A 24,961-nucleotide genomic window follows, 5' to 3' on the forward strand; every position below is an offset into this window, starting at 1 on the left:
TGGAGCCCGATGTGGGGCTTGAACTCATGAACCATGAGATCATGACTTGAGCTGAAAACAAGAGTAGGTTGCCCAACCAATAGAGCCACCCAGGTGCCCCAGTGGCCCAGCCTTTGATAATATACTAGTGACTTGAAAAACTGGATAGGGCATTCAATCCTGGGATCAAATTTCTTCATGAGTCATTTTTATGAAATGGGATATATTATTAATAATAACTAATATACAGAGCCTTTTAGAAACAAAAGGAAATTTAAAGTTCAATGAATCCTATCCTTAAATTTTATAATCGAAGTAGGATCAGAGATACTAAAGACTTTTCTACACACCTATGCACATGGCACAGTTGGGGCTGAAAGAGGCCTTTTGATAGATAATTGTTGACAATTATTAGTAATTATGGTTCTATAGAGTGAAGTATTGGAACTGGTTGTATCACATGAGCTCATCTGAAGCAGCTAGAGAATACCAATCTCCCAAGTGAGCAATGCCTTAGCAACACGCAGTAGAAGGCTAGGCTGATTTAGGTCATGGAATTGAGTCGGTGGGGCCTATGGTATACACTCACAGGCGTACATTCCTGATGTATTACATGAGCTTCCTTCCCAAGAGAAACAAATTCATGCTCAACCTGAGTGACAGAGTTATTGAAATGGTGGGTCCTCTGTAGGGTAAGATTTGCATGCCCCTCCAGCAGCCATCCTCACACCGCCCCCAACCAGTTTACCTGGGTCTGAAAATAACAAAGTAGATTAGGTCTCAGGGTTATGACTGCTTGGTGGGGGAGGAGGGGCTGCTCACAAAAGAACCATAAGAGGTTATTACTTTCTTTGTAGTCACCAGGAAGCAGGGCTGGGCTGGGCTGGGCTGGACTGAGCAATGACAATGCTAAAATCACCAGAAATGCATCTTCAAGTGCATTCAGTCACAGATCTACCTATGCTCATGCCAACCATCCACGACCTGATACTGTAGCAACTTCCTTGAAGGCTTATCAAAGCGTTGCAGGCAGGATCCAGCTCATTGTGGCTTTATCTACAGAAGGCAGAGGAGGACAGACTTGTCACCATCTCCTGCCTGGGGAGACTGATACCTGGTTAAATAATCGTTCTAAGCTCCCTGTCGCTGAAGGGAAGTCAAGTCAGGTCTCTTACTGCTGGGGTGCTCTATCTGGCACTAGGTTGGACTGCTCTTCAACCTTAAGACAAACCGGAAGCAGGCTGCTCAATAGTGGACAAAACAGAACTGAAAAGTCCTAGGATTTCAAAGCAGAAGGAGGCTATGCAATTTGCATTTAGGATTACTTCATTTAGCTCGAATACATAATTTGACCCATCTGACAGAGGTGGGATCCGAGACTAGGAAAGCTTAAGCAAGCTGCTCAAGATAGGACGACTGATCAGTTAGTTAAAGGGCCAACAATCCCAAAGTTCCAGGCGGGGCCACAAGGAGTACTGCAGAGAGTGTATCGCCACCCCGCTGCCCCAGCGGTGTACCCGCGAGTAATCCCTGTCCCTAAGGCACCAAGCCGCAGGGCTGCAGCCTTTTCCTGCTGTGACCCGTCAGCCAGCTCAGCCCCCTCACCCGGTGACCCGCAGGCGCTGAGCCTCCACGCTTTGCTCTGTGGCGCCTATCTTGTCTTTGTTTGGAGTCCGGGAAAATCTGAGACCGGGGGAGGCGTGACTTCACTATTCATGTCGCTTTTAAACAAACGATTTCCCAATGTGTGTCTGTTTCAAGGCTGCTGACACTTCCGTAGGCAGAGCCTGCCGCGTGGCGAGCCCTACCTTCTGCCTATCCCCACCCACCAAGCCCTCGGCCTCCCCCCACCGCGCTTCCCTCGGCAGCTGAGAGAGAACAGCGGAGCAGTCGAAACAGCCAGGGCCGCGGGTGGGAGGCTGTTCGCTTAGCTCGTGGCTGGCGTGGAGATCTCCCCATTCATAAAACTACCATCCCTGCTCGCTGAATTCCCGCCGGCCCCGCACCGCCCCACGCGCAGCAGGGTAGGGCTGGGCCCCGGGTGCTCGGTTCCGAGGGCCACGGGGCCTAACGCGGCTCGTTTTCGCGCTTCGCCATGAAGTCCCAATTTACAAATCCCATCTCGTGTCCTCGCTCAGTCTGTATGGACGACTGACATCGACCGCGGATGAGCGCTCTCGGTTGAAAGCAAGAGAGAAAATGGCTTGGGGTTCAATGCATAAATAACACCTCACTCACCCTTTGACTTCAGGCTATCCGACATTTTGTGACTTGCATTTTTTGCTCTATCCTAGATTTAGGAAGCGCCTGTCAAACTATGCTACCTATTCATTTGTAAACAACTGGCTTTTTAGGTCCCTTTCTACCCTTTTACGGCGGTGGGTGGGAGCGCGGTAGTGGGCAAGAGAGATGATGGCAGGGGCGGGGCGGGGCAGGGCGTTGTACTAATTTAAGATGCAATCTCCATCCAAATAATAGATTGTTATTAACAATGATCCTCTCCGCGAAACCCTTAAAATTGCCCCCTGACTCCCCTAGCAGCAAAAGGCGAGCCCTTATTCGCTGAGCTGACGCCTCCTCGGCTCCCCCCGCCCCCCACTACTCCTGCTCTGGAAATTACAACTCCTCAGCGCGCCGCGCAGGGAGGAGGAAGCGGCGGCGGCGGCGGCAGGAAGGCGGGGAGGGGATTCCCGAGCCAGCGGGGCGCTCGCCCTCCGCCCGCCGGCTGCAGCGTCGCGCGGCCAAGGTCAGAGGCTCCGCCGCCGCAGCAGCAGCAGCAGCAAACCAGATCAGCGGGTCAATCCTTGCCGCGGAGGGGAAAAGCCCCAGGGCGCATTTGGTTCGCACCAGCAGCCACCAGGGAGGGAGGCGAGAGAAGGTCTCCGAGCCTGCTGGGCCCCACCGAGACAGTCGCTGGCGCAGCGACCCGGCACGGCAGGTGGCCGCCTCTCAGTCTGCGCTCCAGGAGCTGGGGCGGCACTTTGAGCTCTGGGCGCTGTCCGTCGCCTCGTGGTGCTGAACCCAGCCCCACGGCCAAGGGGCCTGCTCACCCGCCTTCTCGCCTACTGATCGCTCCGATTGGGGCAGGACAGGGGCAAAAGGGAGCCCCTGGGCAGCTGCCCACTGGAGCCGAGGGGTTGAAACAGGACAGCTAGGAAACGGCAGCCTGGCCGCTGCTCCTGATGTGCATAGGAGACGCGCGCTGCAGCCGGCGGCGGCGCTAGTGCTGATTCATCACCTAGAGCTCCTCACAGGCCATCGCGAGGGCAGCGGACTGACTCTGGACTCTGGCCGCAGGTTGAAGCCGCTGGCGCAGGAGCCCCGCGGGCAGGAGGTGAGGACCCCTTCCCTTCTCTTGCCCCCAGTCGTCCTAGGGCGGTGGCGCCAGGACACAGAGAGGGGCGTGCCCCCAGGCTGTGAAGTGGTCATGCCTGTGTAATGCCCTCGCCTGCAGTCTCTCCGGTGCTGACCACGCTTGGTCCCCTCCTCCGCCTGTCTCTGGAGCTTGGGCCGTTCCATCTCCCACCCTGAGCACCTCGGTCTGTTCGCGCCGCGATGGAGGAGGAGCTGAAGTGCCCCGTGTGCGGCTCCCTGTTTCGGGAGCCCATCATCTTGCCCTGTTCCCACAACGTCTGCCTTCCTTGCGCTCGTACCATCGCCGTGCAGACCCCGGACGGTGAGCCGCACCTGCCCCAGCCGCTCCTGCACTCCCGGGGCTCGGGGCTACCCGCCGGCGCCGCCGCGGCACCCCCTCTGGACCACGACGCGGCGGCTGGCCCGGCCTGCAGCGGCGGAGGCGGGAGCGCAGCTGGCGGCCTGGGCGGCGGTGCGGGCGGTGGCGGGGACCACGCGGACAAGCTGAGCTTGTACAGCGAGACAGACAGCGGTTATGGTTCCTACACGCCGAGCCTCAAGTCCCCCAACGGGGTTCGCGTGCTGCCCATGGTGCCCGCGCCGCCAGGCTCCTCGGCCGCCGCGGCCCGGGGTGCCGCCTGCTCTTCGCTGTCCTCGTCCTCTTCAAGCTCCATCACGTGCCCGCAGTGCCACCGCAGCGCTTCCCTGGACCACCGAGGCCTGCGCGGCTTCCAGCGCAACCGGCTGCTCGAGGCCATCGTGCAGCGGTACCAGCAGGGCCGCGGGGCCACGCAGGGGGCGTCCGCAGCCTCTGCAGTGGCCATCTGCCAGTTGTGCGACCGCACCCCGCCGGAGCCGGCTGCCACGCTATGCGAGCAGTGCGACGTCCTCTACTGCGCTGCTTGCCAGCTCAAATGCCATCCATCCCGGGGACCCTTCGCTAAGCATCGCCTGGTGCAGCCGCCGCCGCCACCCGCGCCGGCGGAGGCAGCCTCAGCATCCCCGGGCGCTGCCCAGGGCGCCCCCAGCGGAGGTGGCGGCTGCAAGAGTCCGGGGGGCGCGGGGGCTGGAGCGGCGGGGGGCAGCGCCGCCCGCAAGTTCCCTACGTGCCCCGAACACGAAATGGAGAACTACAGCATGTACTGCGTGAGCTGCAGAACCCCGGTGTGCTATCTGTGCCTGGAGGAGGGCCGTCATGGCAAGCACGAGGTGAAGCCGCTGGGAGCCATGTGGAAACAGCACAAGGTGAGTGCAGGGTGCGCTAGCGTGGGATCACGGGTGCAAAGAGGGTGGGAGGAGAAAGGCTCCTGGTCTCTTCCCTGGAGAGTTGGCAGAGGCAGGGATTACTTTGTTCACTCCCTCATTCCCTCATCAATCATTTGACAAACACTTAAATGAATCCAAGTACTCTGAATTGGGTGTCAGAATGGGAAAGGCAGGGAAAGAGGACTTACTCGGTGCCCTTCCCCTGAGACTGTATGATTCTACACAAAGGGCACCCATAATGCAGAAACAGGGTTTTTTTCATTCCCAAAGTTGACTAATAAATTACCCTGACGGCCCCTTCGGTTTTATGGCATCCAGGGCCCTCTTCCTCCATGGAAAAAGATTTTTTAAGTACAGATGTTCCCACCTGCTTGCAGGAAATTGCAAGGCAGGGAGGATTCTTTCCGAGCCCTCAGTGAAGGGACACACTATTTCCTACAGAGCAGAACTCCCCTCTGCTACCAGAACAGAAATTTGCCTACTGTTTCAAGGAGTCTCTAGCACTTTCTACCCCCAGAATGTATCTCAGCCAAGAGGGAAGATATAATTGCTCATGGGCTTTGAGAATTTGGCGGTGCGCCCTCTTAAGAAAGGAGCATCATTTTCCCCCAGAGACTTTCTCTTCCTGGGACTCTGTCACTCATGCTGGTGGGAGTGTGGTGGCCCTGCAGAGCAAGCCACCCTTCCCTCTGCAAGCTGCTGCAAACCTTCTTCCCCTGCGACTGGCCTGGGGGTGCCACCTCCCAAGTGAAAATGGAACAGCCTCTAAGTGCCAGTTCACGGTTGCCAATGTGTCTTCCTATCTGACACTGGGCAAGAGAATCCTCAAAATCAGGTCATGCCCTTGTTCAGGCCCCCAGGCAAGAGTGGGTCCAACTCTTCTAATGAACATTGACCTTAATTTCCTATCCAAAGGCCAAGCCAAGCAGCTGGACTCAGGGGCACCGAAGGTCAGTGATTCTGGTCTGGCAGAGTTAGAGTCCCTGTTGGATGACCCCAACTACACCTGCAAATTTGGACACTTATCATTCAATATCCTCTTTCCAGTAAATTCTCACTCCACAAAGAAGCAGGAGGTCTTAAGGTCCCAACAGAATTATGTATTCTGCTTGAGGAGGAAAGACACAGGAAATTAATCAATTTGCCATGGTTACCTTGTATCATCCAACTGGAAATGGACAGAAAATGTAGCATATGTGAGAGAAGGGACTAACCTATTCCTATTATAAATTTATTATAGTCACAATAAGTAACTATTAACTATATAATTTCATCTGCTACAATGAGTGTGCTATTATTGTAATTTAACATTTTCAAATCAGAAAATTAGAAAAGGAATGGGGAAAACTTTAGAAATCCCCCTTGGAGATGGAAATTTGCAGAAGAGACATCATGTCACAAATAAAACTTTTGCAAAGAGGTTGTGATCAGTTACCAAGACAAGAAGTATAGGTTCACATTCAGATGTCACAAGTTGTTAAATTTTCACAGTCTTGAAGGCTAGAAATAATTCTAGGTATTGCCACCCAAATCTTTAGACTTAGTGAAGAGTGGAAACCAACATGAATTGAGATTTTTTTTTAATTAATCTTTTAAAAAATTTTTTTAAATTTATTTATTTTAAAAATCTTTTTAAAAAATTTATTTATTTTGACAGGGAGAAAGAGGCTGTGAGTGGGGGAGGGGCAGAGAGAGAGAGAGATGGAGAGAGAGAGAGAATCCCAAGCAGGCTCTGCACTATCCGTGTAGAGCCTGACATGGGCTCAAACCCACAGACCGTGAGATCATGACCTGAATTGAAATCAAGAGTCAGATGCTTAACCGATCGAGCCACCCAGGCTCCCCCAGATGAATGTGCAGTCTTAAAAGACATTAAGACTCTTGCCAGGAAAAGTGAGTTAGATAATGAGCTATGGTTTCCAGAGCCTCTTGGTTCTTGCAGAAAAAATCATTAGTCATCCTTTCCTTGATGTCCACAGCACTTTTATAACATTTCTAACCTCAACCAACAATGCACAGTTATGAGAAAATACGGAAAGCACACGTGACATTTGCTCAACAGACTGGGAAAGTTATCTATGGAAAACACAACTATGCAGAATCTGGTGTGTCAGTGCTGTATGTAATGCCACAGCTTCAGGGAAATCACAGCTTCACAAATCCAGAAGGAATGATGGGAGATACTTTTGTGAAACCCCATTTCCAAGAATGAATAGAAGTTCTCCTGTTCTCTTTCAGCAGGTACTGGTTTTCTAAAGAAAGGAAAATTATTGAGTGCTTATGATGAGCAGCTCACTGAAGGGCATGGAATCAAAGGAAAAGATAAATGAGGAAGCACAGTTGGAACGTTTGGTCTTGCTTTGTGGTCAGGCATGTAGACCTCCACTGTGAGAGTAGCTTTTTTTTAAGTTTATTTATTTATTTGGCGGGGGAGGGGGGGGTGGTGCAGAGAGAGAGGGAGAGAGAGAGAGAGAGAGAGAGAGAGAGAGAGAGAGAGACTCTCAGCAGGCTCCACACTGTCAACACAGAGCCCATCACAGGGCTGGATCCCACATCCGTCCTCAAGATCACGAACTGAGCTGATATCAAGAGTTGGGCGCTCAACCGACTGAGCCCCCCAGGTGCCCTGGTAGCTACCTTTGAAAGAGAAACTGGAACACTCAATTTCACAGTCCCACTGGGGCAGTTTAAGTTCTTCAGTAAAACTTAAAGTTTCTGTTGTTGTTATCATCCAAAAATCCCAGCCGCCATGACAAAGGCTTGCTGCCCTACCAGAACTAGACTTGGGACGGAAACATTTCCCTAACACTCCTGTGACTGCAGAAGCCTTCATTTAAGCCCTGCTCTAATTCCTCCCAAGCATGACCAGAGCTTGCCATCTAATTAGTGACTCTTTAGCAAAGAGAAATGTAAGTGACACTGAAATCTATTTTAAAACGAGATTGATTATCACCTTTTGAAAACAGTGTAAAAACTTCAGGTGTTGGCTCAACACATTTTTATGTATTGAAGTATACTTGACATACAATATTCTATTAGCTTCACATGTACAAGTTAGTGATTGGACATTTATATACATTGCGAAAACTGACCACCATAATAGGTCTCATCTCCACCTGTCCCCGTAGAAACTTAATACAATGTTATTGACTGTATTCCCCATGCTGTACATTGCATCCCCATGACTTGGGTTTTGTATAACTGAAAGTTTGTGTGTCTTGATCTTCTTCACCCATTCACACCACCCCCCTTTTGAACCCCTTTCCCTCTGGCCACCACCACTCTGTTCTCTGTATCTATCAGTGTGGGTGTTGTTTTGTCTATTTGTTTGTCTTTTTTTTTTTTTTTTAGATTCCACTTATAAGTGAAATCATGTGGTATTTCTCTTTCTCTGACTTATTTCACTTAGCACAATAACCTCAAGGTCCATCCATGTTGTCACAGGTGGCAAGATATCGTTCTTTTTTATGGCTCAGTAATGAGAGAGAGAGAGAGAGAGAGAGAGAGCGCCTCTTCTTTATCCATTCATCTATTGATGAATGTTTAGGTTGTTTCCATATCTTGGCTATTGTAGCACTTTTTAGATGATTCTTCCAGAAAAGTGTTCATCCTTTGAAAGACACGTTGATGTAAAGAAACAATGTGTGGGGAAAGATAGGACAAAGGAAGGGAAGCTTTCTAGGAGAGCTTTTGTCTTTCTGCGTATTGAATATGGAATTCTAATTTTCCTGAAGCCAGGATTGTTGAAAGCTGTGTCTCTTCCCTAGACAGACACGTCATGGATTATCAACAAGTCCATCTGTAACTCCTACTGGGTGCCAATGGTCAATGCTAAATTATTATCGGTAGAAGTTGATTCCTGAACTGAGGTATAAAATGCTAGATGAACCCTTCTTTAGAAGCCTTTGAAGATCCCGGGAAAATAAGAGAGTATTAAAACAAAATCTCGTTGAGACCCCAGGATTACTGTTCCTAATGAGTCAGCACTTCACAAGAGCAAAGGAAGGGATGACGAGGCCTAGAAATCTCAGGGAAAACAAGACTTCAGGTTACTTTCATGTCTTGAGGTTCTGCCAGAGGGCACTTGACTTCTCAGCACCCTGTTCCTACCTGATTTTATTTTTATAAAAGGGATAAGGAAAGGCTTTTAGCCTTTAAAGCCCGAGTGTAAAGGCTTCCTCCATTAAAAGAAATAACACATAAATAACAAAGGCAGAACATGTCATTGTAGCTGAACTATGATCATTAGTACACTTATTTGAATATCGGCAGAATTTTATAACACAAGTGACCAATGCTCATTGTTAAGACTTAGAATTACAAATCTAGAATTGTAAGAAAAGAAATAGCCCTAAATCCCAATTTGGAGAGAAAAAAAAATTTCTAATGTTTTAGGTTTTCCTTGTAGAATTCTATCATACATTTATTTTGTGTCCTTTTTTCATTCATCATACAATATAAATATCTTTTCTGTCAATTAATGTACATCGTTTTTGATACAGCACGCTATTGCTGCATAAAGATTTAGTATTTTACTTGAGCCACACCTTAGTGCTGGACTTTAGGTTGTTTTCAGTCTATGCCTATACTCTTAATTATTTAAATCTATGCCTATACTCTTAATTATTTCCTTACGTTACATTTCTAAACGTGGAGTTACTATGTGAAAACATACTGGCTTTAAGATATTTGATTAATGTGGGGCGCCTGGGTGGCTCAGTCCATTGAGTGTCCGACTTCAGCTCAGGTCATGATTGCACAGCTTGTGAGTTCAAGCCCCACATCAGGCTCTGTGCTGACAGCTCAGAACCTGAAGCCTGCTTCGCATTCCGTCTCCCTCTCTCTCTGCCCCTCCCCCACTCATGCTCTGTCTCTCTCAAAAATAAACACTAAAAAAATTTTTTAAAGAAATCCTATATAAAAAAAAAAGATATTTGATTAATGTTACCAAATAAAAAAATTTTTTTAAAGAAATCCTATATATAAAAAAAAGATATTTGATTAATGTTACCAAATTACCTTTCATAAAGGTTATACTTATTTTATCCCAAGAGAAAAAATTATGTAAATAATAAAAAAGTCATGTAGAGAGGGACCATGGTGGGGCAGGAAAAAGGTGGATTATTTTGTGTCTAGTAATTACTACTTGCTATTTGCATCACATTATTGATAGAATTATTTTTAAAAAGAAGATTACAAATACAGTAAAATCTTGGATTGCGAGTAACTTGTTCTGCGAGTGTTCCGCAAGATGAGCAAACATTTTTAATAAATTTTAACTTGATAAGAGAGCAACATCTTGCAATACGAGTTGTATGTGATGCTGAATGTCACATGATCACAACTGAGCCAATGGCTCTTGAAATTCACATTGATATATGAGTGCTTTGGATTACAAGCAGATTTCTGGAACAAATTATGCTTGCAAACCAAGGTTTTACCATATGTAGAATTTTAAAAATTTTTTTAAGGTTTATTCATTTTTCAGAGACAGAGAGACAGAGCGTGAGCGGGGGAGGGGCAGAGAGAGAGGGAGACACAGAATCCGAAACAGGCTCCAGGCTCTGAGCTGTCAGCACAGAGCCCGACGTGGGGCCGAACTCACAGACGGCGAGATCATGACCTGAGCTGAAGTCGGACACTCAACTGACTGAGCCACCCAGGCGCCCCCACATGTAGAATTTTAGATCCCTAACTACTAGTTGGGGATCTGCCTTCTCTCAAAACTTGGTTTGATCTGCATGGCTGTTGTCCAAATAGCCCTCTTGATCTTGAAGGCCTATGAAAAGACCAGGCCTTGAGGGCCCACCTACGGCACTTTAGGGTGGGGTTGGGTGGGGAGAAAGAGTTCAGTAGAGAGAAGTGCTTAGCAAAATCCTTTGGGGAGGTCTGAGTTCTATTACTCTATAGCTGATTGCTGCACAAGAGCTGAGCTGCCTGTTCTAAGCCAACTGCTACTGAGTGAAAATGCATCAGTGTCATCAGAGCATGTGGCATGGAAACATGTGCAATCTGAGGGAAAGTCTGGATTAAAAAAAAAAAAAAAAAGGAGCATGCGCAAGCAGGGGAGGGGCAGAGAGAGAGGGGAGACACAGAATCTGAAGCAAGCTCCAGGTTCCCAGCTGTCAGCACAGAGCCCCCCCGGGGCTCGAACTCACGAACCATGAGCCAAAGTCAGACACTTAACCAACTGAGGCACCCAGGCACCCCGGCACCCCAGAAAGTCTGGATTTTCGAGAAGCTGAATCTTTCACCAACTCTAAAGTTCTGAGAAATGTACTGTAGGCTGGCTTCTGTTCCATATGCCCCAGGCCGGCTAAGAACCAATGGCTAATCTGTTTAGATTTCTGGAAACATGAGTTCCCTCTGATAACTAGAGACCACCACGTCCTCTCAAACCACCCTCCATGTTCACATCACCACTGTCTTCAAAGACACCTGGGCTATAGTCCTGCTCTTTTCTTGGATTTAATCCCAAGCAGGTTGGTGATTTCAGAACAATTACTCGAAAGAACCCTTGTGTTAACAACCTTTGAAATATATGCTTTCCTCATCACTCCACACATTTGGAAAACAGAAGTGGGTTTCAGAGAAGACGGCAAAAATCCATAAGCTTGAACTGCTTTCCTTGAAGGCTGTTTATAGAGATAGGAGTACTTAAAATTTAGGAAGACCTCAAAGAATGTGAAAGGACATTGCTAGTGATAAATAGATTTCATACTGTGTGCTATGGTAGTCATTCCATGGCTGAGGTGTTGTCTTTTTAGCCTGCACTGGGAGGTATGGATGGATATTTATGGTGGGTGGATATTCATGGTGATGGGACTTTAGCTGTGGATGTCAACAACGTGGAATATTCCAGAGGGGAGCTTATCTCTTCCTCTCTGAGGCAGACTAGGGAGAGGGTTGACAAACTGTAGCCCACCATCTGTTTTTGTGAATAAACTTTTACTGGAACTGAGCCATGCTTGTTGGTTTACATATTGCCCATGGCTGCATTTGGCTACAGTTACTGTTGGGGAGAGTTGAGTGGCTCCAACAGAGACCTGTGGCTTGCAGAGCCGAAACTATTTACCATCTGGTCCTTTGTGGAAAAAAGCGTGCTGACCTCTGGACAAGGACCTGCGACCACAGTGTGGTCTGCTGAGCAGCAAGCAGCAATGGCAATACCCAGGAGCTTGTTGGAAATGCCACAGTCTTAATGACTCCAGATTTGAATGTTAACAACATCCCGTGTTGATTTGTGTGTACTTCAAAGTTTTAAAAACCCTGATGGAAATGCTTTCTGGGCTTCAGGGCACTGGGCCCATCATTCTAACTGTGCAAGTCATTTGAGAAGTGGGGTGCCCCCTCAAGCCTGAAGCTGATACTCAGTAAGCGGACTCTAGGGAGTCTAAGCAGATTGAACCAGAGAGCCTTAATTACTCTGGCACCAAACAGAATCTTAGGTTCAGCAAATTCTGGGTGCTGGGAGACATTTCAGTGTTCGAAGAACACCTGGCCCGGAGGGGCAGGAATCTCTGAGGGGTGGAGGCGTGTGCAAAGCTGAGCCTTCCTGGGCTCAAGCGTAGGTATCACAGGAGAAGAGAACGCTGGACAAATGCTCTTTGCTGCTTCCCTGGGATTGAACAGAAATGGATTTACTGTTTGTATCTCTGGATTTCCTTTGGGTTGATGACTTAGTTGTTCTGTGAAGAAGCAAAGAGAGTCTTTATCCACTCTTTAGCCAGGTTTGAAGGGCCTGCCCAGGGAATGGTGGAGTTTGGAAGTATCAAAACCATGGAACCTAAGGGGCAAGGGAAAATCCAGGCAGAGATGGGGGGGGGGGGTATGAATTCACCCTTCCCTACTTGCAATTTCCTCTTGCAAAGCAAGAGCTGTGCAGGATTTTAAGTTTTTCATTCCTAGAATAGACTGTTTCCGGCAGACGTGGTGAATTCCAGCCTCCTCATTTTGCGGATGAGGAACTTGAGGCCCAGGGGCTTGCTATTGTTGCACAGCAAGTTGTGAAATGATTTCGTAAAAAGATGATCCTTTCAATCTCTTCATTGTACCTTTTGATTAACTACAAAAATGTAACAGAATGCTGTGTATGTATCTGAACAAAAACACGTGTATGGCATCACTGAGAGAGTAATTGTGAATGGAAGAAATATTCTAAAAAGTAGGGACAGAGATTGGGCATGGCCTCTCTTCCATTCAACTGCAATGGGGCAGCATTAAATAAAATGGAAATAAAAGGATGTGGAGGAGACAAAGCATCCTGTTTAGAATAAATAGGATGAAAGAATTTGAGGGCTGGAGGGAATGTAACAGATCACATAGCACCGCCTCTTTATTTTCCAGGTGGCTACAGAGGGGTTAAGTGGTTTGGAGGAGAGAGTAGGGAATGGTCCAGAAGGGACAGGAACGGTGAGGTGGGGCTAGTGAGCTCAAGAGTGTAGAAGAGGTCTAAGTGACAGAGATAACAGAATGGAATACTGGCACCTGCCAGAAGACTGGTCCTTGGTCACATGTCATTTGAAAAATCTGTTTGGACAGGACATTGTTTTTGTTTGTTTGTTTGTTTTAAGATATATATATATATATATATATATATATTTTATTTTTTAGAGAGTGAGTGCAAGTGGGGGAGGGTCAGAGGGAGAGAAAGAGAGAGAGAGAGAGAGAGTGAGAGAGAGAAAGAGAGAATTTTAAGCAGGCTTCATGCTCAGTGCAGAGCCCAACTTGGGGCTTGATCCCACAACGCTGGGATCATGACCTGAGCTGAAATCAAGAGTCCGATGTTCAACCAACTGAGCCACCCAGGCACCCCAGACAATACATAGTTGTTGGTTTTTTTATGTTTGTTATTTATTTATTTATTTATTTGGAGAGAGAGAAAGAGAGAGAGAATGAGAGAGGCAGAGAATCCCAAGAAGGCTCTGTGCTGACAGCACAGAGCCCAACAGGGGGCTCCATCCCATGAACAGTAAAATCATGACCTGACCTGAAACCAAGAGTCAGATGCTTAACCTACCGAGCCACCCAGGCACCCACAGACAGTACATAGTTTTTTAAAATGAGGTCAAGGCTGTGTTAAGAAATGTAAGCAAATGTTGTCCAATCTCTTAATTCTTATTAATTGTTGGATTCTGGGTGGTAGTAATAAAGGCTGGAAACCAATAAAATATGAATAATCAGAAATGAGAAGCCTCTTAAAATGAAAACTGTGGCTTATCATCATTCAATGAATTATGTGTTGCCATATGGTTGACTTTGCCTATCAGCTGAGCGGTATACCCACATAACTAAAAGTGATCTCTAGTACTTAACTATGGATAACTAAAAGCTGGTGGGTGCCTCTTGACCATTAAGTCCTTTTTCTGAGCTTATGTCTCTAATAAGTATTTATTCTTCAATTCAACTAATTACTTCTTCAATCAACAAGTAGATTGTGAATGTCTAAATCATACCAGGCACCATTCTAAACACCAAGGCTACAGAAGGGTGTGCTCTCTTCTCACAAAGAGCATAAATGTAGTCCCAAGAGAAGGAAGATCAACAAGTGTACAAATAAATTTTTCTTTTTTTTTAATTTTTTTTCAACGCTTTTATTTATTTTTGAGACAGAGAGAGACAGAACATGAACGGGGGAGGGTCAGAGAGAGAGAGGGAGACACAGAATCTGAAACAGGCTCCGGGCTCTGAGCTGTCAGCACAGAGCCTGACGCGGGGCTTGAACTCACGAACCGCAAGATCATGACCTGAGCCGAAGTCGGACGCTTAACCGACTGAGCCACCCAGGTGCCCCAATAAATTTCTAATATTAGATTATTTCTTAGTGGATATCAGAAACTATCTGATATCCACTAAGATGGAAGTAAAATAATGTGATAAAAAAAAAAAAAACTTGGTGGACTTCTTTGAGGGGAAGATGGAAAAAGCAAGACTTGAAAACCAGATGAGATGTGGCCAGCCCTGCCCAGTTCTGAAAGTAGCATATTTCATAGGGAAAACAAGAACCAAGAACCAGAGGTGGAAGGTGCCCAGTGTGTTCATAGGACAGAAATGGGCCCCTGTGTTTGGAGTATAAGAAAGATGAATAAGTGGCAGAAGCAGAAAGATAGGCAGGGTCTGGAGGACACAGGACCTGGCAGGCCACAGGAAACAGGTTGGATTTTATGGTAAATGAATGCAGTGGGAGACTGCCAGAGACCTTCAAGCTTGGAAGTGATGTTTTTTTTAAATATCATTTTTGACTGCTGTTTGCAAAATGCATAGTAGGGGGACAAGAATAGAGGCAGGAAGACAAATTGGAGGTGATTGCAGTAGTTTGGGCTACTTTAATTGGGAGAGAGGCAGCAGTGATGGAGAGAAGTTTATATATTCGTGTCCCACTTGGAATTCTCTGAGCTTCTTGGAGTTGTGGTCTGATGTCTTTTATTATTTTGGGAAAATTCTCTTATATTGTCTCTTTAGATAATTCTTTTGCTCTGCTCTCTCTCTCTTGTCCTTTTTTTAAAATTTTTTTTTTTTTTACCATTTATTCATTTTTGAGAGACAAAGAAACAGAGTACAAGCAGGGGAGGGGCAGAGAGAGAAGGAGAACACAGAATCCAAAGCAGGTTCCAAGCTCCGAGCTGTCAGCACAGAGCCTGATGTGGTGCTTGAACTCATGAGCTGTGAGATCATGACCTGAGCCAAAGTCGAATGCCCATCTGACTGAGCCACCCAGGAGCCCCTCTCTTGTCCTTTAGGAGTTCCAATAACATATATGTTAGATTGTTTGATATCATCCCACAGTTCTTGGATGCTCTGTTCTTTGTTCTTTAATCGTTTTTCTTGTCTCTTTGTGTTATGGTTTCAATAATTTCTATTGACTATTCTTCAAACTCGCTGATTCTTTCCTAGACCGTGTCCTGTCAACTGATAAGCTTATTTCCAGATTTCCTCTGCATTTTCTTAGTTTCTTGTCCCTTCTCCAGCAGTAGGAAGCTTCAAATAGTCTGGACCCATGACTGTTTTCTGCATAAGTCCCAGAAACATAGGGTTTTTCTCTTTCCCTTTCTCCAGCCATAAGAGGTCTTCACCTTATTCAGAGCAATGAGGTAGAAGGACAGGAGTTGCTGTCTGTCCTCAGTGGCTTAGGATTTTGTTCTGGATGGGAGAAGGATCCCAGTGGAGCTTTGTACTTTCCTGTAGTGATTGTCACATGCCTCCTTCAACGCAACTTTTGGGGTGCAGAAGTTTCCCTTTTTTTAATCTAATGATCACTTTAGATTATGTAACTAATCAGGTTCCCTTTTCTCTTCAGCTGTTAAAATGTCTAGAGCCAAATATTTGATACATACATAATAGATTTAATTATGTTACGGATTCCAAGCTTTATTTCTGGCTCCATTTATGTCCTCACCCTTCTTTTTCTCTCGTTTAAGTGATGCACTATTGAATTCTATAGCCCCTTGCAAACTGCCTTAAACCTTTTGAAATAGATTAATAAAGAAGCAAACAGTGGCCTACTTGAATCAAACCAAAAAGAATAAGAAACCTCATTAAGATAGTACCCTACTTCTGAGCAGTGCTCAGTCACTGCTAAAGAAATGCTGCTTGAAAACATTCAGTTCAGGGAACAGGGATCTTCCCAGTCACTGGGACATGTGGCTGCTCCCTTTCAGTCCTATGTAATAAAGAGACTCCAAAACGACTGCCTGCTCTAGACAATAGATCATTCACCCTATTTCACATTCTTCATGGGAACAACACCATATACCATTGGCTTGTTTGGAGGGTGTGATTACTACCTCTCAAACTGGCTTCCTTTCCAAGTATTTGCAGCTTATCACTGATGAATGTGTGTCCTCCTTACAGTCCAATCTAGCAGGGGCCACACCCGTAGCTTTTAGGGAATACGAAGATGCACAAAGGGGCAAGCCAGGGCACTAAAGTCAAGAAGATCCTGCTGGGAGTAGTAGTGTCAGGAACTGTGAGACGTTTGAAATTTTAGCCTATGTACAAGCTCTCGAATCCAGTTACTACAATTTCATGCATGAAGGCAGAAGACATGAGACTCGAGGCAGAGATGAAGAACAATTTATCACTCCCAGCAGTAGCAGTAGTCAGAGTATCAATCAGTATATCTGTGCCAATTCCCTGAGCCTCCATTCACCCTGGGTTGTATGCAGAGGGCCAGATCCACCTGCACGCATAGTAGGTTGCATCACAAGACAGGAAGCGTGAACTTAGAGAGCCCAAATCTTTTATAAAGGGCAGTTATCATGGGGCACTTTGCTCCAGAGAGAAACAGCTGTCTAGTTTCCAAGATTGTTGTCTCTACAAACATTCTTGGAAAGACTGTCCAGAAAAAAGGAGTAATCAGTACTTCATGGTCAGACTTGCAGAAATGTGTGAGACCCACAGAAAAGTGTATTCCAACAGGATTAAAAAAAAATTTAAATATTTCCTCGAGTGATTTCCACTTCATATGCTTCATGGGAAGTTACACAGGCCCCTCTGGTGCCCAAAGCTTCTTTTCAGTTTAGGTACACAGGTCTCAGGGCCACCTGGGTAAAGCAGGAAGGATTCATGCTGTTATCTGTCACGTTTCTTGCTCCTTTAGAGTTTGCCAGGTATCATGATGGTGGTGGTGATGGAATCTGTGTAATGGAGCCCAAATAATGTTATGAGTTAACATTGCACAGTTAAGGTAGCTTTCGTTCCTGAGTCTATTCATGTTTCCTCTAGCATATGAATGACAACAAACATCATTTCATGGCTCTGTATTATCTAATCAAAACATTCCATTGGATAAGCATTTGTTGGGCACCTACTGTAATTCACAGGCTGTGCTGGGGACTGGGGATACGCATAAAACAGGCCACAGGAGAGCTCAGCGCCAACTGGAGAAGAAGGATCATTTGATAATGTTGTTCTATGCACAACCTTATGTGCATAGAATTAATATTAAACAGTAGAACAGATGGGGTGCCTGGGTGGCTCAGTGGGTTGAGCATCCAGCTCTTGATTTCAGCTCAGGTCATGCATGACCCCACGGTTGGTGAGATCTAGCCCCACATCGGGCTCTGCACTGACAGTGAGGAGCCTCCTTGGGATTCTCGGTCTCCCTCTCTCCGCCCCTCCCTCACCTGTGCTCTCTTGTGCTCTAAGTAAATAAATAAATTTTTTTTAAGTGGAACAAGTGCCATATTTTAAATGTGAATAAGCCAGTGAGGGAACAGAGAGGAAAAGGCAGTTAATTCTGCCTAGAGTTTCAAACGGGGAGGGGGAAAAGAGTAGTAAGGGGGAGACTGAAGACAAGATCTTTGAGCTAATGTTATGAATGATGAGTGTGAGTTTTATCAGTCAAGAAAGAAAGAAGGAACTTAGACGTACAGCAATGTGTGAGGTGTTAAGAAGAATGTTTTATGGTAGAGTAAGCCAGGGCTTAACATATATCCATTTGAAGCAAAGGGACATTGAGAAATATGATGCCATTCCTGATTTTAAAAAAACAAACAAACAAGGGATCCTCAGTTACCCATTTTTTTAGCACCTGAGACTTACTGAAAACATACTGGATCTGGAGTGGTAAAAGAATAATGAGGGTAATTGGATTCCAGCAGCTGCATTTAAGGGGACATCTAGCTTGAGAGGCTAAGAAAGGTTAAACATTAGCTTTATTTCAATTTCAATGGAGAACAGGAATAGCTTGGGTATAATCCTTTAGAAGATTCTTGTAATTTTTCATCATTTCCCCAGGTGTTATATTTACCCTGTTTGCCAGTAAAACCTGGTAACAAAAATCTGTGAACATTTCAACTTGCTTTGCTCGGTTAATGGGTTAGGGGAGGGAAGAGAGGAAACAAAAGGAGAAGAAGAAGGAGAAAGAGAAGAAGGAGGAGGAGAAGGAAGAGAAGAAGAAGGAGAAGAAGAAGGAGGAGAAGGAGAAAGAGAAGAAGAAGAACAAGAAGAAGAAAGAAGAAGAAAAGGAAGAGGAGAAGAAGAAGGAGAAGGAAAAGAAGAAGGAAGAGGAGGAGGAAAAGAAGAAGTGAGAGAGCTGGATGAGAAAAGAGATTCACAGGAGAAAGGAGGCGATAAAAGGGACTGGACCCAAGGGCTGATTAATAGGGTGATTTTGGATTGGTCATTAGATAGACAGGAGGGCTCATCTCTCCACTGAGGCACAAAAGATAAAGAACAACTCCAGAGCACGAGTAACTTGTGCTGAAAGTGCATGGAACCAACCTAAGAATGAACGGGCTCAGAGTAGGGAGTCATACCAGCAGAGACATTAGGGAGGGCTGTGAGAAAAGGGGGAGGTGCAGTTGAGTTTCAGAGAACTGGAAGAATTTGGAGGGGTGAAAAGGAAGGAGGTGTCCCAACAAAAAGGCAAATGGTATTTTCCGTAATTTGACCATGGAAAGAAAACTCTCAATTCTCATCAAACGTGATTCTCACAAAAACAATTCTATTAATGGTTACCAGTGATGACAGTTGGCCTGATCCTAATGAAGCAGTTTGGGTTACTGGGCCATAAAAAGGTCCCCTTGCCTTTGCTCAGTAAATGTTTTTTTGTGCATTGGCAAAGTCAGGATTCTGGTCCCGTGGGGTCTGTGGGCCCGACATCCTATCCCAGGCTTGTTTGGTACCACCCACACATGATCTGAATTACTGTCTGCTCTCTGGCCGGTCTTCATGGTCATGGCTGTGCCCAATTTTACTTTTCTGCCAATAGGGTCCTCTCAGAGTCTTTATTACTCCGAGAAGTAATTTATTACAGAGACGAGTCTTTATTATAACAAGTAATACTCATTGTAATACTCCAGACAGCTTTAAAAATAAAATCCCATCTCGATTAGACTTTCCTTATTTATACGTATCGATGGGGTCTTGCAGCTAACAGAGACTTACCAGGTGTCTGTCCTTATTTAACCAACTTTATACATCACATGCATAAATAACACTGTACTTTGAACATCTTGACAGCAAGAACTGTCTTATTTATCTTTGTATTCACAGTACCCAGCAGAGTGCTGGCACCCAGTAGGCTATGAGAAACATTTATTTAATAAAGGAATAGTGACAATACCAAAATGTGTTTTAAGAGCAATGCCACAAATGACTATTCCAGTGGAATCCTTATGAATCCGTGGTGAATCACGAAACAGAGTGATTCATGAAGGAGGGGCATTCCAGCCAATGGTATGGAAAATGAGGGGAGGAGGGATTTTGCATTTTTCTGGTCCCCCTATTGAAAAGAGCCATCCACACTTGCTGGCATGGCACTCCCTTGTCTCGTTATATATGGAAGTGGTATCGGAAACAGTGAGCTGATCTCATGGCATGACAGAAGCTAGCTGGAAATGTTGGTGGATTTTTCCTAGATGTTAGCATTGCTACATCGCTTTTGTCATTAAGTTTTAAAATTTTAATTCCAGTGTAATTAATATACAGTGTAATATTAGCTCCATCACTTGCCAGGGAATGACCTTGTACTAAATGAGATAATGCACTTTAAGAAACTAAGGCAGTGCACACGCCCTGGTAGGTGTTCAATAAAGGAAAGCCACTATTATCATCATTGTCGCGGTATTATTGTCAGGGTCAAGTGTGGTGTGAAACGGCAGTGGGTCCATCTTCCAGAGTCGGTCCTCTGGCGGGACCACTTCACACCATCGCATAAAATGGATATCTAGAGAGATCTATCCCAGGATCGTCGGAACCGACCTTCTGGTCCTTCGCTGGCTGAAGTCATGGGAAGGATTTGAATTGAAATCAAAAGATCTAGGATCACTTCAGAGCTGTGTCTTTGGGTTAGTGTTTAATGGCTCTCCTGCCTCAGTTTCCCTCCACTTGAAAGGCTGGTGTGGGATGAAATGAGATGAAGTAAGTAAAGGTCCCTATCATACCTTTGAGGCACTCATTCCTTGCGGTCCTTGACTTCTTTCCTGAAGGTACGAGGAACTTGTCCTGCCTTCCCTTTAACTCATTACTTGTATTTATGATGTGGAGACTGAGGACGTGCGATATGATCCCATGCGGTGAATACATATGAAAGAATACATGGTTAGATAGATAGGTAAAAGGAGTATACATCATGGCCCCTTGTTAGGGCCGCTGAAACAAATTGTCACAAAGGGTGACTTAAAACCACCACAATTTATTCTCTCCCAGTACTGGAGGTCAGAAGTCAGAGATCAAGGTGCCAGCAGGGCCACGCCCCCTCTGAAAGCTCTAGGGAAGGAACGCAGCCCAGGCCTCTTTCCTACTTCGGTGTGTTTCCTCGGCTTGTGGCCATGAACTCCCAGTTTCACGTACCATTTTCCGTGTGTGTGTGTGTGTGTGTGTGTGTGTGTGTGTGTGTGTCTCAGTATCCAAACTCCCCTCCCTCGCTTTTTAAGTTTATTTACTTATTTTGAAGTGGGGGGGGGGGCGCTGCAGAGAGAGAGAAGGAGAGAGAGAATCCCAAACAGGCTCCACACTGTCAGCAAAGAGCCCTATATGGTGCTCGAACTCATGAACCCTTAAGATCATGACCTGAGCCAAAATCACAAGTTGGACGCTTAACCGACTGAGCCACCCAGACCTCCCCAAACTTCCCCTTTTTATAAAGACATCAGTCACATCCGATAAGGGGTCACCCTACACCACTGTTACTTCATTTTTTTTTTTTTTTTTTTTTTTACTTAACTAATTACATCTGCAATGACCCTCAGCCCAAATAAGTCACATTCTGAGATACTGGAGATTAGGACTTCAATATAGGAAGTTTTGTGGGACACAGTTCAACCCATGGCACACAATAACATTCATAAATCAACCTGGACGGAGAAACGAAACAAAAAAAGAGCTGGCAATCGAGAGGCAGAAGTTACAAATCCAAGCAGGTCAAACCAACTGTTTCCTAAAACCCTGTGACAATATTCAGCCACATTGACTGGCTTTGCTCCTGACGTTGCAGAGACCAGGCTCACTAAGGGCCGTGGGGGTTTAGACTCCAGTTGTGGGTCAGGGGTAATGAAGGTCCTGTGGTAAGGGAGGGACCAAGGGTATTAGGTGGCAGTGCTGAACATCTACAGGTGTCTGAAGACTCTGGGCAAAGAGTAGGAGAAGGGATGGAGGGGAAGGTGGCTTCATGGGAGCCTTTTCAGCCTTACCATTTTCCCATGAGTCCTCACGATAATCACCAGAAGTAACTATATTGAAAGTATTAACCATCCAGGATTACAGCAAAGAAATATCATCGCTTAACACTGTATGTTAGCTACTCTGGAATTACAATACAGAAATAAAAGCAGCAACAATACATATGTATTATTGCTGCATCAAGACATTGTTCTCACATTTAAATCCTGCATTAGAAGGTATTTGGGGGAAAGAACATGGGGCTGTTAGTTTTCGTTCTAAAATTGCTTAGTGGTGGAGATTTCAAATGAGATCTTAGTCACGTTATTTTTTTGAAACAAATAGCTTTATTGTTTTTTCTGATTGAAAAAGAAGAATAACACTCATTGTTTAAAACATTCAGAAAATACAAAGATGCAAAGAAAAATGTGAAAAATCACCTGTACCTTTACAACTTACAATGTGTGTGACACACACACACACGTATATAGTTACCTTAATAGTGGCTGGATAGATAGATACAGTATACACACACACACACACACACACACACACACGCACACACACACGGTATATACCATGTATACACACACACTACTTATTTATATATATAATTTTTAAAAATATTTTTTAATGTTTATTTATTTTTGAGACAGAGACAGAGCACGAGTGGGGGAGGGGCAGAGAGCGAGAGAGGGAGACACAGAATCTGAAACAGGCTCCGGGCTCTGAGCTGTCAGCACAGAGCCCATGCGGGGCTCGAACCCACGAACCGTGAGATCATGACCTGAGCCAAAGTCGGACGCTTAACCAACTGAGCCACCCAGGCACCCCTATATATATAATTTTTTAATGAGATTTTTTATATGTGTTTTTTGGTGTAATGTTCTTCTTTCTACTGAACATTCTATCACAGAGATTGTTCTATGTCAAAATAGAAATATATTTGGCATCTTAATGGATGCTGAGTATTCAGTTACCTGGATAAAGCACCATTTATCTAATCATTATTCCTGAAAATTTAGATTGTGTATAAATTTGTATCACAAATTTTACAAATGTAGTGGTCATTCATATATATCTTTGCATGTTATTTTTTAGCCTGTTATTTCCTTTAAAATAAAGTCCTATACAAATACTAAAACACATTAGGGATGTATTTCTTATTTCTCCCTGAATATATAAAGCCACGATCTTGTCTTTAAGAAGCAATTGTCAGCACTTGTATTTAAGAAGCAATTCCTCCCACTGTCTCTGTCTTCCTTTCCTGTCCCCCTCACTCGAATACTTGCCTTGCCTTAAGCTGTTCTGACTCCTGTCAGATCCATTGCATTGAAGTCAACAGCATGGAAAGTAGAGGATGGAGGAAGAAGGCAATCGTAGAAGGAGGGGTGGATGACCCAAGGGGAGGAAGAAAAAAAAAGGCACAGGGTGTGATATGTTTTTCAATTTTAATTGTCACAAGTCAGAAGTAGGTGCTGTAATCCACAACATATAGATTCTATAGAAGAGCGAAGACTTGCCCAAGAGCCCATGGCTAGTAAAGGGACTGACTCCAGGCATCATGTTGCTATATTAAAAAGAAATTTTTTAATGTTATTTATTTTTGAGGGGGGTGGCGGTGCAGAGAGAGAGGGAGACACAGAATCTGAAGCAGGCTCCAGGCTCTGAGCTGTCAGCACAGAGCCTGATGCGGGGCTGGAACTCATGAACCACAAGATCATGACCTGAGTTGAAGTCAGACACTAACAGACTGAGCCACCCAGGTGCCCCATCTATATATATATATTTTTTTTTTTAAGAACATCCCTTTTGTTTAAGTTTATTTATTTTGAGAGAGAGAGAAAGAGAGAGGGAGAAAGAGAGAGAATTAGCAGGGGAGGGGCAGAGTGGATCCAAAGCAGTCTCCATGGGGCCAGTGGAGAGCCTGATGTGCGACTCGGACTCCCAAACTGGGAGATCATGAGCAGAGCCAAAGTCAGGATGCTTAACCAACCAAGTCATCCAGGTGTCCCATGTTACTACATTTTATTATTTCTTCAAAGCACCTTCTGCCCTCCTTGTGGGATGGTCGTACTTCCTGCCCCATCTGTACAAGGAATGAGAGCAAGGAGTAAATGTTTGCTGTTGGAAGTGTCTGAGTTGTGTGTGGGAGTGTTTGTTACGATGGCTTAACTAGCTTCACACTGTCTGATACAACCACACTCTTTCCACTTCACTATCTTGCCTCTCCCTTCTGAGCCTTGCTCTGTTTCTTGGTCAAAATGTTTCTATCTTTTTGCGGTGCCTGGTTGCTCAGTCAGTTGAGCGTCCGACTCTGGATTTTGGCTCAGGTCATGATCCCAGGGTCATGGGATTGAGCCCCGCATCGGGCTCCTAACTGAGCGTGGATTCTCTCTCTGTCTCACCCTCTGCCCCTCCCCCACTGTCACACACACACTCGCTCTCTCTCTCTTTCTAAAATAAAGAAAAAAATTCTATCTTTTCATTTGATTTCATAATAATGAGGAACCACTTTTTAAATCTAGCACTGTCCTCTACCAGAACCATGTTTAGATTTGTTTTCAGACCTGATTTTTTTTTAATTTGGGCTTCTTCTCATGAACCCCTGAACTATGAAGGGATAGATATTCCCTGTCACACATACGACTCCTGGAAGAGGGCATCCTGTCCAGAGGTGACTTTTTTATCACTTTGGTTTTCCTTGAACTTCTTTTCTCTGTCCTGAACCTTTTTCTGGATGGTTTCATTTTGCTTAAAATCCATGTATTCTACTATGGTAGAAACATAAATCTAATACTTCCTGAGCAAGTTTAAAAGTGACAGTTTGAGGGGCTCAGTCAGTTAAGCGTCCACCTCTTGGTTTCAGCTCAGGTCATGATATCACGGTTTGTGAGTTTAATCCCAACATCGGGCTCTGTGCTTGTCAGCACAGAGCCTGCTGGGGATTCTCTCTCTCTCCTTTCTCTCTCTCTCTCTGTCCCTCCCCCACTCATGCTCTCTCTCTCAAAATAAATAAATAAATAAACTTAAGAAAAAAAGAATTCAAAGCTAAAATAGAGCTCTAATCCTTGCTTCCAATCCGTGGTTCACGTTACGAAATTCCATGTCTTGTTGTCTAATAAAAAACGTGATTCATTTTTTCAGCAGATACTTTGTACCCTGGTAGTTCATACAGAGGTAGAGCAAACAGAATTTCCATCCTCTAGGACCACTCAGCTTAGCCGAAGAGAAAATGAACGCATGACAACAGTATAAT

The 24,961-nt window shown here is 45.2% G+C and overlaps 1 protein-coding gene across 2 annotated transcripts in view; it reads left to right on the forward strand.

Annotated features, from left to right (window-relative positions):
* Positions 1 to 318: 318 nt before the first annotated feature.
* Positions 319 to 24,961, forward strand: part of TRIM67 (tripartite motif containing 67) — a 57,135-nt gene continuing 32,492 nt past the window's right edge. For both annotated transcript variants that reach the window (XM_060642804.3, XM_060642805.3), the window contains exon 1: positions 319 to 4,578. In XM_060642804.3, the coding sequence (XP_060498787.1) occupies positions 3,535 to 4,578 (1,044 nt within the window). In that variant the 5' untranslated portion in view covers positions 319 to 3,534. The remainder of the gene's footprint in view (positions 4,579 to 24,961) is intronic.

The sequence above is a fragment of the Panthera onca genome, chromosome D2, assembly GCF_046562875.1.
Source record: "Panthera onca isolate mPanOnc1 chromosome D2, mPanOnc1 haplotype 2, whole genome shotgun sequence".
Taxonomy (NCBI): domain Eukaryota; kingdom Metazoa; phylum Chordata; class Mammalia; order Carnivora; family Felidae; genus Panthera; species Panthera onca.